This window comes from Triplophysa dalaica, chromosome 13 (genome assembly GCF_015846415.1).
Source record: "Triplophysa dalaica isolate WHDGS20190420 chromosome 13, ASM1584641v1, whole genome shotgun sequence".
Taxonomy (NCBI): domain Eukaryota; kingdom Metazoa; phylum Chordata; class Actinopteri; order Cypriniformes; family Nemacheilidae; genus Triplophysa; species Triplophysa dalaica.
Genome location: NC_079554.1, coordinates 14128012 through 14141488, shown reverse-complemented (window position 1 = coordinate 14141488; position 13477 = coordinate 14128012). Strand labels below are relative to the sequence as shown.

At 39.4% G+C, this 13477-nt stretch overlaps 1 protein-coding gene across 1 annotated transcript in view; it reads left to right on the top strand.

Annotated features, from left to right (window-relative positions):
- The window catches only part of ryr3 (ryanodine receptor 3), an 85166-nt gene that overhangs the window by 15062 nt on the left and 56627 nt on the right, over window positions 1–13477 (top strand). Inside the window, exons 4-15 of the mRNA XM_056764505.1 lie at window positions 5233–5247; window positions 5547–5621; window positions 5892–5970; window positions 6923–7035; window positions 7863–7962; window positions 8088–8181; window positions 8432–8506; window positions 8890–9046; window positions 9520–9684; window positions 11454–11575; window positions 11723–11903; window positions 12348–12483. Of these exons, the coding sequence (XP_056620483.1) occupies window positions 5233–5247; window positions 5547–5621; window positions 5892–5970; window positions 6923–7035; window positions 7863–7962; window positions 8088–8181; window positions 8432–8506; window positions 8890–9046; window positions 9520–9684; window positions 11454–11575; window positions 11723–11903; window positions 12348–12483 (1312 nt within the window). The remainder of the gene's footprint in view (window positions 1–5232; window positions 5248–5546; window positions 5622–5891; window positions 5971–6922; window positions 7036–7862; window positions 7963–8087; window positions 8182–8431; window positions 8507–8889; window positions 9047–9519; window positions 9685–11453; window positions 11576–11722; window positions 11904–12347; window positions 12484–13477) is intronic.

Here is a 13477-nt window from a genome sequence, read left to right as displayed (position 1 = left end):
TTGGTGTGTTCGTAGTCACAATCCTCGTCAGTAGAAAAATATAATGGTGTTAAAAAGGATTCAAGATGTTTATATAAGCATTTTTTGTCAGGGTCTTTTTAACATTTATTAGCGAATCCTTAATTCAGGGTAATGCTCTATGTTAGTGCCTTATCACCATATTGTCTAATGGGAGAATGAATCTAAATGAATTTACGACACTACAATTTATGTACATGAATGGAAAAAACTATTCTTGGCAGAGACCAAATTGTTTTTCAATGCACTTGCATGAGCTGCTCTCTGGCAGTATCCAACTCACGTCTACACTGTGTAGCTGGAAAGATATATTGCAATTCTATCCAATCAGCTGTAGCTCCTCTGGATTCTGTATGGCTTTCGGGGTAAGTTCGTGACATAGAAAAATATTGACTACAGATCATTCATCCCATGAACTGTTAATCTCCACTCAAATTCACACTCATAGAGTTGTAGAGGGATAAAAAAAGTTCTGTCATTACTTACTCTCACTCATGTCAATTCAAACCTGTGTGACTTTCTTTGCTCTGCGGAACAAAAATATACTGTTGGAATACTAGAGTGTTGGTAACCGGCTCCCGCGTATTTCCATTGCATGGACACAAAACCACAGAGACACTTCAGAGAGATATCTTCTTTTGTTATGCAGAAGAAAGTCATATACAGGTTTTGCATGACATGGCGATAAATAAATGATCACAGAACATTTCTTTTTGAGTGAGCTATCCCTTAAATGCAAATACATGATCTCATCTAAATATGTATTTACTAATGAAATACAGGCCATTAATATAAAACCATTATCGTCATTGCTTATGATTGTACCTGTGGCTTTGCATAGACTAGATACATTGCTCCATGTCACTTATGCTTAAAAGTTATATTTTTGTTTGTTTTGTAATGTTCAAGTGTTTAATACACAAATACTGTTTATATTTGCTCATGGGCTGCCTCATCCTTTGACATTACTCAGTTCATTGTTTTCTTGGCTCTACAAAGGTACATTTATATTTACATGTATGCATTTTTCAGACGCATTTAACCGAAGCGTCTGACATTGCATTATACTTAAGATTTGTTTCGGAGTATGTGCAATCTCTGGGCTCGAACCCATATCCTTTGCATTGCTAGTGCCATGCTCTTACCACTGAGCTACAGGAAAGCTACAGATTCATGTTCAGCATTTATTTCCAGAACGAACATGGGGGATATTTTAAACCCACTCTTATTAAAAGCAAGACTGTTTAATGTGTGCATTATAAAAATAGCGCGCTTCTGCATAATTTGACATCGGTACGCCAGGAAACATAATGAACTGACTGTGCTGAAGTGGCGAGGCTGTTCGAACTGCATTCTTTAATCTTATCTGTATTTTTGTTCATCGTTGCAAGAATCCTGAACATGATCTAAGGGTACGTTTACAATTTGTTCACCAACAAGTATGCATGAAGACAAACTATAAAAAAATAAACGAGTTACATCTGTTGTGTAATCTCCTGTTAACGTTAATGGTTTTCATTTATTTGGGATTAACTAAAGTGTGATTTTTACTCCTGTCCTGATGTAACCCATCTAAGGTTATATTTAACAAATCTAACCGTCATGTTTAGACTAGTCTCCCCCATGCATTTTCAGGGCGTAAAAATGTCTCTGTACCCCACAGAAGATAAATGAACTTGTCAAAGTTAGAAATTCGTGCCCATTTTTAGCCGCAAATGAAACAAATCCAAAAATAAAGTTTACCAGCTCATGTTGTGCATTGAGCCATTATAACGGTTTGTTTACTTTCCTCTCAGCATGCAAGATATTTCCTGTTTATTTTTTTAACTGCAGCTTTTTGAAATGAGATTGTCAGCATAAATTGGATTGGCTCGCTGCTATGTGGCTGTTGTGCTAACATTACTGTCTAGGAGAAGCATTATGCAGATCTTGTACATATATCACTATAAAGATGCCATTCATATAGATTTGTGGGGTACATTAAATGAGTGCTGTACATTTCATGAATGCAGTGTTTGATAGTTCATAACAAAGAACAGTTGTAGTTAGTAGGCGATCACACAGGATGCGCCTTTTCTGTTTAAAAAGACGTCTTTTTCGGTTGGCTTTTTCGAAAAGAGCACCACGCCACTTTATTTTTATGTTAATAGGCAACAACCAAAACAGCTGTACAGCCAGTCAAGGAATATAGCGCAAGCTCTCAAGTTGCTGTTGACTGTCATATTAGCAGAACATTTAAAACAGGTACAAGCAGAGGGTCAGTTAACCCCCGACAGCCAACACAAGTCTCTGGACGTTTCAAGCAAGTGTAAAGTTCCGTCACCACAACGGAAGCCCCGCCTCTCCATTCATTCGATTGGACAATGGAAAAAAATTACATGACGTTAACCACTTTTCTGCTCGGAGTTGATTCTTTTCAAGTTCAGGTGCTAAGAACGCTCCGTCAAAAACATGAGGTGAGAGGAGCCCGGTGCGCATAAGCAGTGCGCTAAACGCACTCTGCCAACTGAAAACAATTCAAAAGAGGCGTTTCTAACAGCAAAAACGCTTTCTGTCTGACCAACCTCTTTAATGTTCTTATTTTGTTGATTGTCATGTGATATGTGTGTGTCTTCTTGCACTTCTAACATCAAATTTCAGGGGTACCAGTGACGAGGAAATGATCTGGAATGCTGATTCCAGAATGACTGTTTCTTGAATCATGTGTCTTCCTTTTTTTCTTACAGTGTCTTTTCTTTCTTTTTTCTTTGCCTCTGCTAGCTTGTTGTTCAGAACAAATGCTCAAAACGTGTTCTCTCAAGTTTTGTCCACTGCAAAACTCCCTTTTTACATCAAGATGACATCTTGACCTTTTCGGCTTCAGACCAGAGATTTTGTCACCTTATATGGCCTTATATATAAAGGATGCGGAATGCGCTGCCCTATGAAACCCATTCATTTCAATGGCTTGCTTCGCACAAGGCCGTTTTTTTTGCACCGCTGTCGAGCTTGCAAGCACGCCGGGGTCAAAGTTCAAAATAGTTCAACTTTTGTCACTGCGCCCTGTAACGATTACCCGCGCTGTCAATAGAAACAAAGCATCCAAGCGCGGAAAACAAAATGGATGAACTGGTACTGTGTGTGAGTTGGAATTTTCGGAACTGCACAATACAAATTTGAGTTTGAAAATTGTCAATTTAAGCTGGCATGTCAGGTGTGTTTTAAGTCAGGTAGCTTGTTGTAGGTAGGCAATATGCGTGTGAAATGGACACGGCCAGCGGCAGCATGATTTTTTTCCCCCTCCTCTAGCCTCTTCCACTACTTTGAAATAAAGTTATTTTGCCTTAGAAAATATATAGAACTTACGCTATTTTGAAAACTTCTCCAACTTTGTTCTGGCCAGCGCAGCGCAAATTGAAGGGCTAAGTTGAACCCAGCGGCCAGCGCAACCCATTCTGCATCCTTAGTGAAATCCGCATTAGTCCGATACTGAACAGAGATATTTGGTAACGTGCCAGAGAGGAAAAAACTATCAGAAACTGTTTTAAAGGTTCAGGTTCTGTAACATGCAGAGCTAAATGTGAAATATAAAGTATCATCAACTAAGACAGTAGAAATACTCTCACAGCAACAGATGGAAACAAGTTTCATCTTGTGTTTTTGTATAACTCATTTTAGACCGCTATTGATGGTTTAAAGCAACACTTTGTAGTTTTTCGGCCCTGAAATAATGTCTCTAAAATTATTTCAGAGATAGAACAACTCTTAACTGGACGAATTCTACTGCCGCTTTTACCTGTGCACACTCATAGCGGCCACAAGCACACTCTGTAAATTCTGTATTCGGGTCGGTACACACTGCCCCGCCCATCCCCTGCCTGCGGAAGAGTGCACCGTGGTTTCCAAACAACCCAGTAGCTGCATTAGCCTTTCATCAGCTTAGTAAATAAATTCACCTGTATTGCACTGCCCTCGGTGAATCTTACACTGACAATATTTTTGACACTGGTAACAGACAATTACGCTTATCAACCAGAAGGGGGAGCTGTGAGCAAAAGTTCTAACGTGTTGATTTAAAGGGTGTTCTAAAGAATTTGATGGAAAATTTAGGGCCCAAACAAAATTGCACTTATTGTTGCCCCTTTACATTTTCTAAAATGTTGGCGATATTTCAGTCTACTCAACACAGTATCACGCCAAAGCGTGTAACAGACACACCGGTCCACTCAAAAATGGGAGTCAGTCTCCCTCTTTGACTTCTCTAGGCGTGAACATGACACGCATGTATGAAGTTGTTTTTATCATTCATGACGTGTACTGGGTGTACATGGTATTTTGCGTACGTTTATTACTTTGTGCGCACACTTTAGACGCATTTTAGCACATAACCCAACCCCACCCCAACACCTAAAGTTAACAGTTTGTATATTATGATATAAAACACAAGACATAGCAGGCAGATATGACCACAGATGCTATTTAATCAAAATGTGCAAATTTTCCAAGCGTTCCAAGGTCAAAGAACAGCGTTTTCTTCTGTGTCCACCGTAGAAAACGGTTCCGGTTGCGCAGAATTTAAAAAATTGCCGGCAGCATTGACTCTCGTGTGTCTCGTGACTCGTTGTGTCATTACATTCACTTACGTTGTGAAACGCCATTGGCTGTCCTGCTCCGATTGTGTCACACACAACACTAGAGTGTATGCGTCACTGCGTGCATTCCTTCCTGGAGCTCGGTCTTCTGTGATTAAAACCTGCTGTGCTCACACAACGGCTATAAGACTCGTAATGCAACGAGACCTGTTAGTAATGTTTTTATACTGTTTTTGCTGCGTGTTTTAATAAATGCCAATGGCTGACTTCTATTGCATGTTGCTTGTTTTTTTAATCGTTGGGAGATGGCTAGGTTTAGGGTAGGAGTGGGGTTAAGTGCTCTAAAATATCTATTATTTTATATAAAATAACAATATCTTTTTTTCAAAGACGTTTCAGTTTTACAAGTGCAAGAACTGAGCGTGTCATGTTCACGCCTAGAGGAGTCAAAGCGTGACACTGAAACGCAGTTTCGAGTGAATCGGCGTGTCTGTTGCACGGTTTGGCGTTATACCAGGTTGGTCTATTGCTAAATGCAACTGCTAAATGAACACAAATTGTAGCTTAGTAAAAAAACATAGCTGAAACTTTGAGGTTCTACATCATGCATTTCATATTTATAATCTTTTCCCAACGCTCTCAGAGGTTTATAAGACGGGTAAGTATTTTCCTCTATTCTCTTTTGTGTTTCATCGCCCTTGATTTTTGTCAGTTTTTTTCCTTAACCCTCTACATTTCCTCATCTACGGTACAACAACGAAATTTTGTTCGAGTTCAAACATTGGAACGAAAAACTTCTTATAACATCCGTCCAGCATGCACTCTGATCTTGCCATCCTCTATGTTTTTTTTTTTAAAGTTATTTTTAATAGTAAACTGAACAGAGACCTTTCCCCCTAGCGTCTCTAAAGTCCTGCCTTAAGTTTGCTAACACCATACTGCCATCTTCCTCTGTAGGCAGCCCAGGGAGGCGGACATCGGACACTGCTGTACGGTCACGCCATCCTCCTCAGGCATTCCTTCAGTGGAATGGTGAGAATGCACCACACAAATTGAAACCAATGGGTAGAGGGATTAGACAGCCTGTCACTGCCTACAGCTAACACACATCAATTCTGTGATCAATGAGTAAGTTGTGAACAGATGAAGTGAAAATTCTTCAACATCATGAACGACAACATGGCTCATGTTTTAGCAGGATAATTTACATGTTTAAGTTTGGGGTTTGCTGAACTGACCCTTAATAGGCATTTACCCATAATGCAGTGCAAGGAAATTACACCTGTTTCTGTTTGCCCGTAGTTTCTGACGTGTCTGAAGACTTCCAGGTCTTTAACAGACAAGCTGTCTTTTGATGTTGGCCTACGAGAAGTTTCAACTGGTAAGGATGAACGGAGCCTCACTTAAAATACATAGCCTGCAGTATAATTTATCCTTCAGGGCTGTTCCGATATGAAGGGCTCTTTCTGGTGGCTGTGATTGACATCTGAACCACAAATAACAGATGCAGTGCTGGGACTGCTTCCCATGAGATCCAAAATGAAACATAGATATCTTACTATTTTTGTGTATTGTGCCACCCAGTTTAGAGGAACATAAATATCTGAATCAATATCTGAGTTACCCCGTGACCCGAGGTAGTTCGGATAAGCGGTAGAAAATGGATGGAATATCTGAGTTAGCAGAAACCTACAAAATCCTATAGGCTGTTTCTTACAGCTTAAAAATGGCTTTGGCGATTAATAAGAAGAATTAACGAGATACATTTTCACTAGGTTTAGGAATTATTTCTTTATAGCATGTATTTTAGTTCATCAAGGGTTGATTTAAAGGGATAGTTCACCCAAAAATTTAATTCTGTCATCATTTACTCACCCTTGAGTTGTTCCAAATTTGTATACATTTATTTTGTTCAGATGAACACAGAGAAAGATATTTGGAAAAATGCTTATAAGCAAACAGTTCTTAGACCCCATTGACTGCCATAGTAGGAAAAATTACTTTATAATACGTTTTTTTGTTCTGTTGAGGACAGCAAACGGTTCTTCGGCATGTTTGACTACCATTTAAATTTTTCCTATTATGGTAGTCAATAGGGTCCAAGAATTGTTTGGTTACAAGCCTTCGTCCAAATATCTTTCTCTGTGTTCAACCAAACAAAGAAATGTATGCAGGTTTAGAACAACTAGGGAGTGAGAAATTCACAAGGGAATTTTCATTTTTGGTGAACTATCCCATTGATTTATTTACATTCGTAGGAAATTAATGAGCTGTCTCTTTTTTTTCCAACCTGGCAGTATCCTTTTACTGACTGATCATTTGTGTAAGCACAGGTGAGGCTTGTTGGTGGACAATTCACCCCGCATCCAAGCAGAGGTCAGAAGGTGAGAAGGTCCGCATTGGGGATGACCTCATCTTGGTCAGTGTGTCCTCAGAGAGGTACCTGGTGAGTACCTGATGTATTTGAGGTTAAGATTAATACACCTACATTATCCTTTCTGAACTCTAATCTCGCTCTACTTTAATTCATATTCTTTATATTCTTTGACAGACTTGCACGAAAACTCATATTTAATATTCCCAGATAAACTTTTGAACTGTAGGCAGTTCAAAATGTGATAGATAGATTGATGGTCTGAAAAAGTTCCTATTACCATAGTTTCTCATTATAGTTTAATTTGTGTCTGGCGAGATGGTTTTGCCAGATGTGCTGACAGTTAATATAACTCTTTCGAACAGAGAGAGACTATCAGGTTCGATCAAGAAAGTTGTCATGGTGACGTGCTCGGCATGCCGGTGGAAGTCAGAGTTCTCTTACTGTAGATGTGCAGGGGAAAATGGAAGACTCAGATGGAGAGAAAGGGCAAGAAAGGTTTTTATGATCAATCCTCATCTAATTTGAGGATTACAGTATCGCTCTTTTGTTCTGACCAGGATAATATCACATCTTTGATCAGCTCAGTTGCGCTGTTTTGTCCTGAAACTGGTCAGGAACCTACCAGAAAAGTTAGTGTTTGAAGTCAAGAGAAGGCAGTGGCTGTTTGAGTTTTCTAGACGGTAATCTTTTAAAAACATATTTGTAACTCCGCTTGCAGACAACACAGACAGGCTGGCAGATTCAAGGCTGTGCCAGGCAGTTATTGCTCTTTTCCTGCTCTTTTGCTCCATATCAATGTTTCTTTCTCCCTCTCTTTTATTCTCTTTCTCCCTTTCAATTCTTCAAGCTGATGCAAGCACATATCATTAATAAATACAGTTTTCTCTCTTCTGTAGCACCTCTCCATGTCTAACGGAAGCATTCAGGTGGATGCTTCTTTCATGCAAACACTGTGGAATGTTCAGCCTACCTGCTCCAGAGCTAACATAGCAGTGGGTGAGTTCACACTTAGTACCTCTAATACTGTGTTTTTCAGTAACGTGTGGCTGTTTTATTTATCTTGGAGTACTGGCTATAAAAACACAATTACTGTTTACCTCACTATTTCATTCCCTCTCTAGGGTATCTGCTTGGTGGACAAGTTATGCGTCTGTTTCATGGGCACGATGAGAGTCTCACTATACCAGGATCTGACCAAAGTGCAGAGCAACAGAGGTCTGTCTATCTATAGCCGCGGGAAAAATTAAGAGCATCTTTTCTGTTATTCTGTTATTTCTCCAGTTTCAATATTCTGCAAATAAATGTGAATAGAAAATATTGTTAAGATTGAAATTTGGGATACATATTGTTAGCGGTTCAAAGAAGGATACAAAAATGATCATTTTACCTTAACACATACCTATAAATAGCAAATTCAGATCTATCCTGTGTGAGAACAACTTTCTATTATCATTTGTTTCCACAGAGTGGTAAACTATGAAACTGGAAAAGGGGGGTCCAAGGCCAGGTCTTTATGGAGACTGGAGCCTCTTCGGATAAGGTGAAATAACACGCACACACACATACACACACTTACCTGCATACCCTCACACTTCTCTTTCCTGAGAAAAGAGCACACAAACATGTAATCTGTGTCGAAATGGCGATACATTTTAAATGAACCAGACTTGTTGTTCCTCAGCTGTCTTTTTCAATTAGCCCCAACGGGGTAGGTGGAAGTCCAGTCAGTATGGAGCATGTCTTATCCTGAAATGTGGATATCAAGATTTAATTTTTTCTTTTTTGTGAAGAAAGCTATCAAATAAGGAATCAATAATATGGTTAACACTTACTTATATATTTGCTAAATGACAGAGCTATACTTTATCTCAATATAAGCCTCAAAGACTCATAGGGGAAACTGGGCTTTTCTTTGAATTGCAGTTGGAGCGGGAGCCACATTAGATGGGGTCAGCCCTTCCGTCTACGCCATCTCTCCACCGGTCACTACCTGGGTCAGACAGAAGATCACGGACTGATATTACTGGACACAAAGAAGTCTGACACAGCTGCCACTGCCTTCTGCTTTAGGCCAAGCAAGGTCTGATTCACATTTTAAAGTTGTCTATTGATTAATGTTGTGTTGCAATTTAAAGTGAAACGAATAAGTCAGATCAATGATCTTTAAAGCAGGAAGCTATAGCTAGCAGGCAACCAGTATACTATAGCCTTCTAATTAAGAGCAAGTAACAAATCACAGTTTATAGCTTCCATTAAATCTATAAGAGACATGTCATCACACAAACAAGAATTGCAAATTCACAGAGCATGGAAGCTAATTCTCACGGCATTCTCACTGCATGAACTTATCATTACTGTATATTGAAGTTTTACTATCCCTGCTGTGCTGTAACAAGCGCTTTACAAAGAGGTCACTAAACCCACTGCCCGACTGTCTATTTTATCTCAATAAAGCTTAAACAGCCCCCAAAATGATCGACTGTCCCGACAGAACGGATGACAATGAGTTGGCACAGAAATCTCATGACTCACAAATTTGTCTTCCCTTGGCAGGAAAAGGTTGAGTCTGGTCCAAAGCGTGATATTGACGGCATGGGAGTTGCCGAGATCAAATACGGCGATTCCTCCTGTTTCGTCATGCACGTGTCCACGGGACTGTGGCTCTCCTACCAGGCACCTGATGCTAAATCCTCTCGTCTGGGACCGCTGAAGAGAAGGGTGAGCCTTATGTTTTTTTCTAGCGAAACCACACTCGCGCTCATGCTGTTTTACAAGGCTGAAATTACTAAGCTTCCCCTCCAGGTCACACTTAATCATTCAACTTCAAATAACAGCCATATCTTTGTAGACATCATTTGACATCGGTTATGATACCGTTAAAGATTGTGGGGCTCAGAGGATGGGCCCAGGCTTAACCGCGGTGGCTGTCGTATGGAGTGTAGGATATACGAGGCCGTGCTTTAAATGTGATAATGAGGGGGGCATGGTGACAGTGTGTTTGGTGGGAGTGGTCAGGATAACACAGTTCTCTAGTATGCAGCTGAACTCTGGGCTTAAGGCCAAATAAAGCAAAGCCACCTTTACACACAGCTCAAACGGACATGGCCTTAGATATGATTACACTTTGTTCGATTTGTACATGGAGAATATTGAAGTGCACTTAATCGGCTGGACAGGTTCATCCTCTCTGCCCTTTTCCTGTGAGGACATGGATGCAAGGTTGAAGAAAACTCTTACTTGAATTGTAAAAACACTTGTACCTGTGACACAGGGGGTGGGGGGTTTGCTGTGGGCTGGTCGAAGATGCGGCCCTGCATATGATGCATTTTACTTTCAGTTTTATATTATCAGCAGTTACATGGCAAATGCTTGAATTAATGGTAGGTTCAATATCTTTCTTAATAAAAACAAACAAAACTATAAAAAGTATAATGACATTTCCTTATATTAAACACAGACCTTACAAAACGAATTATCACAGCACATGTCACGGTCCTGTCCTTCCTGTCATGAGTATTCGGGCATTGGGGACAGAGCCGTGACAATATCATGTCTTGTGTGTGTGTTTCGTCTTGTGTGGACACATGGCGGTTTGTTATGACATTTCGCCGCGTGTCTACCGTGTAGCTCCGCCCCCTTGTCTCTCTGTCTAGCGTCACATTAGTGTTTTATCTCCCTCACCTGTCCTTGCCTCTTCCCGCTAGTTGCACTCATTGTTAAGTCTTGTCACCTGCTCGTCCCGATCCCTCTGTCATCTCTCCTCATTAGTTTCCCCTTATTTAATGTCCCTCATTCCCTTACTGTTTGTCGGTTCATTGTCTAATTTATATTGTCTATTGTCGATGTTACTGGCTTCTTCGTGTCTCCACCTTCTGGATTACCTTGTTCCTGTTTCCCTTCGTGTTTGGACTTATTATTTAGTTTCTGTTTTGCCCCATCGTGGGTTTATTGTTTTGTGTCTTAATAAATATTGTTTAACCCCATCACTACTGTCTGCGTTTTGGTTCTGTCCGTCCGGACGTGACAGCACACATCAAGCAAAAAATAAATAATAAGCGAAAATACAAAACAATTACATTAGTAAACAAAACAAGCTATCACGACACACAGTAACAAATAATTCAATAAATGAGAAACGAATTAGAAGGGATTAATGAACAAAAAGTTTATGTGAATAAATAACAAACGAATAAGAAAGGAATACGAAATGAAAAACGTTTATGTTAAATAAATAAATGCCTCGGTGGACAAGTGATGTAATCGGTAGGCGGGTGGACACCTTGTATTACCGGTGACATGGACTATCGCAAAAAAACCTAATAGATAATTACATTTATTCATTCGGCAGATGCTTTTATCCAAAATAGGAGAGAATAAAAACATTTTGTCAACACGCTTAACAGTACCATTAGTTTACAAGTATGTGTATATATATATACAGTATGTAAACATTGCAGCCATTTTTGTTGCTTCCGCCGTGTGCGCAGGCCGTCCTCTCTCTGGAGGGTCATATGGATGATGGGCTTATTCTGCAGCTCTGTCAGCATGAGGAGTCCCGGGCGGCTCGCATCATTCGGAACACCACTCATCTCTTCACTCAGTTCATCAGGTACGGCTGCCTCTTACTCTCAGGCTCAAACGCAGTGAAGCCTCTCCTCACAACTCTGAGTGCTGCAGAAATCAAATATAATGAGTGCATTATTGTGTTTAATATTTTAAATCATTTTAAAATATTGAAATGTTATGGTGCTCTCAGGGGTCTGGATTATTTGACTGGAGAAAAGGCCTCAGAGGTGAATCTGCCGGTGGTGGAAGTCCTGCAGACGCTCAATGACCTCATCGTTTACTTCCAGCAGCCGGATTCTGAGCTGGAGCACGAGGAGAAACAGAGGCAGCTCAGATCCATCATCAAGCGACAAGATCTTTTTAAAGAGGAGGTGAACTAATGCAGATTGAATACCACTTGCATTTAATATACTGCTTGTCTTGTTGGACTGGTGATTATAAATGAGAAAAAAAATAGACATACATTGTACTTGTCTTTACATTTTCCATGACATCAGTACATTGTGTACTGAATGGAGACATTACAAAACAAGTGCATTCTGGGAAGAGGGCAAATGGGGCTAAATCACAAAACATACATGTAGTAGGATGATACAAGTCACTTTAATCTTCTGGTTATTGTTTATCATTAACTTTAATGAATGAATCAATGAATGAGGTATTTATAAAGCGCTTTATTGTGTATTGCTGCACACCCAAAGAGGTTTACAATCATATGAGGAGAGTCTCCCTTCACCCACCACCACCAACTTGATCTAATAATAATGTTTTAAACTATACTCTTCCTCGTTTGACCGTTAATACTATTATTTTAGGGAATGCTAACTCTGATCTCAATCTGCATTGATCGGCTAAACCTGTACAACAGTGCTGCTGAGTTTGAGGAGTTAGCAGGCGAGGAGGCTGGAGAGGCATGGAAAGACATTCTCAACCTCCTTTATGAGCTTCTGGGTAAGAGCTTTATCATACGTCCTTAACCTTCAGCTGACGGTCCTTGACTGTGACGGAGAGACATGATAGTTATTAGTGGCAGTTAAATAAGAATTCATTTCTCTTTTGTCATCGTTTTGTGGACTCTCAATTTGATTTATGGGGGACCAATTTATGCTTAGGGATGGAGAACCTTGTTTGAATAAATTACCCAACAACACAGATTTTGTCTTGGCTTACTCAACATCATTTTGTTCCAGATTTGTTTTTGTGGAATACAAAGAGATAACAAGTTTTTGTAACACTTTTCTTGAAGCATGTATGTATAATGTTTTAAAAAGTAGTTTTAAAGCATTGTAATGCACCTTTTAATGCATTGTAATGTCATAAATAATTGTGATTACAGTTAATACATTATAACACTTAGCAGTTTATTGTTACACTACACATTTTAAATTGGTTATAATTCTTATAGACTTCTGGAACATATCAAGTAATCACACATCAGAATGACATAGATATTTTGATTTTATTATTTAACCTAACTGTCAAATAATATTTTTTGTATGTCTCCTAGCCTATATATGTGAATATCTTGTGAATGGCTAGAAGACTCAACACTTTAAGATTACCTTTTTATAACTAACTTTACATGATCTACTATATGAATTATGGTAACCCACAAGTATTGATTTAAGTGTTACTACACTCTTCTAAAGATCCAAATCATTATTAATTCCTTTAGAAGAGTCTAGTAACACTTGAATCATTACTTGTGGGTTACCATAATTCATATAGTAGATCAGTTAAAGTTTTATTTGGTTTATTATTATTTTTTGTTAATTTAACACCATGTAAGGTTCCCGTGGCTGTGAAGGTTTTCCTCATTTCACCTTTACTGACTCGACATTTATCAGAGGCGCTATCAAGACTTGCTTAGAATTTTTGCTCAAGCCGAGTCACTGAGGTCATTTTCTGCAGAACAGTATGCATGATACATTAGGCTGGTGACAAC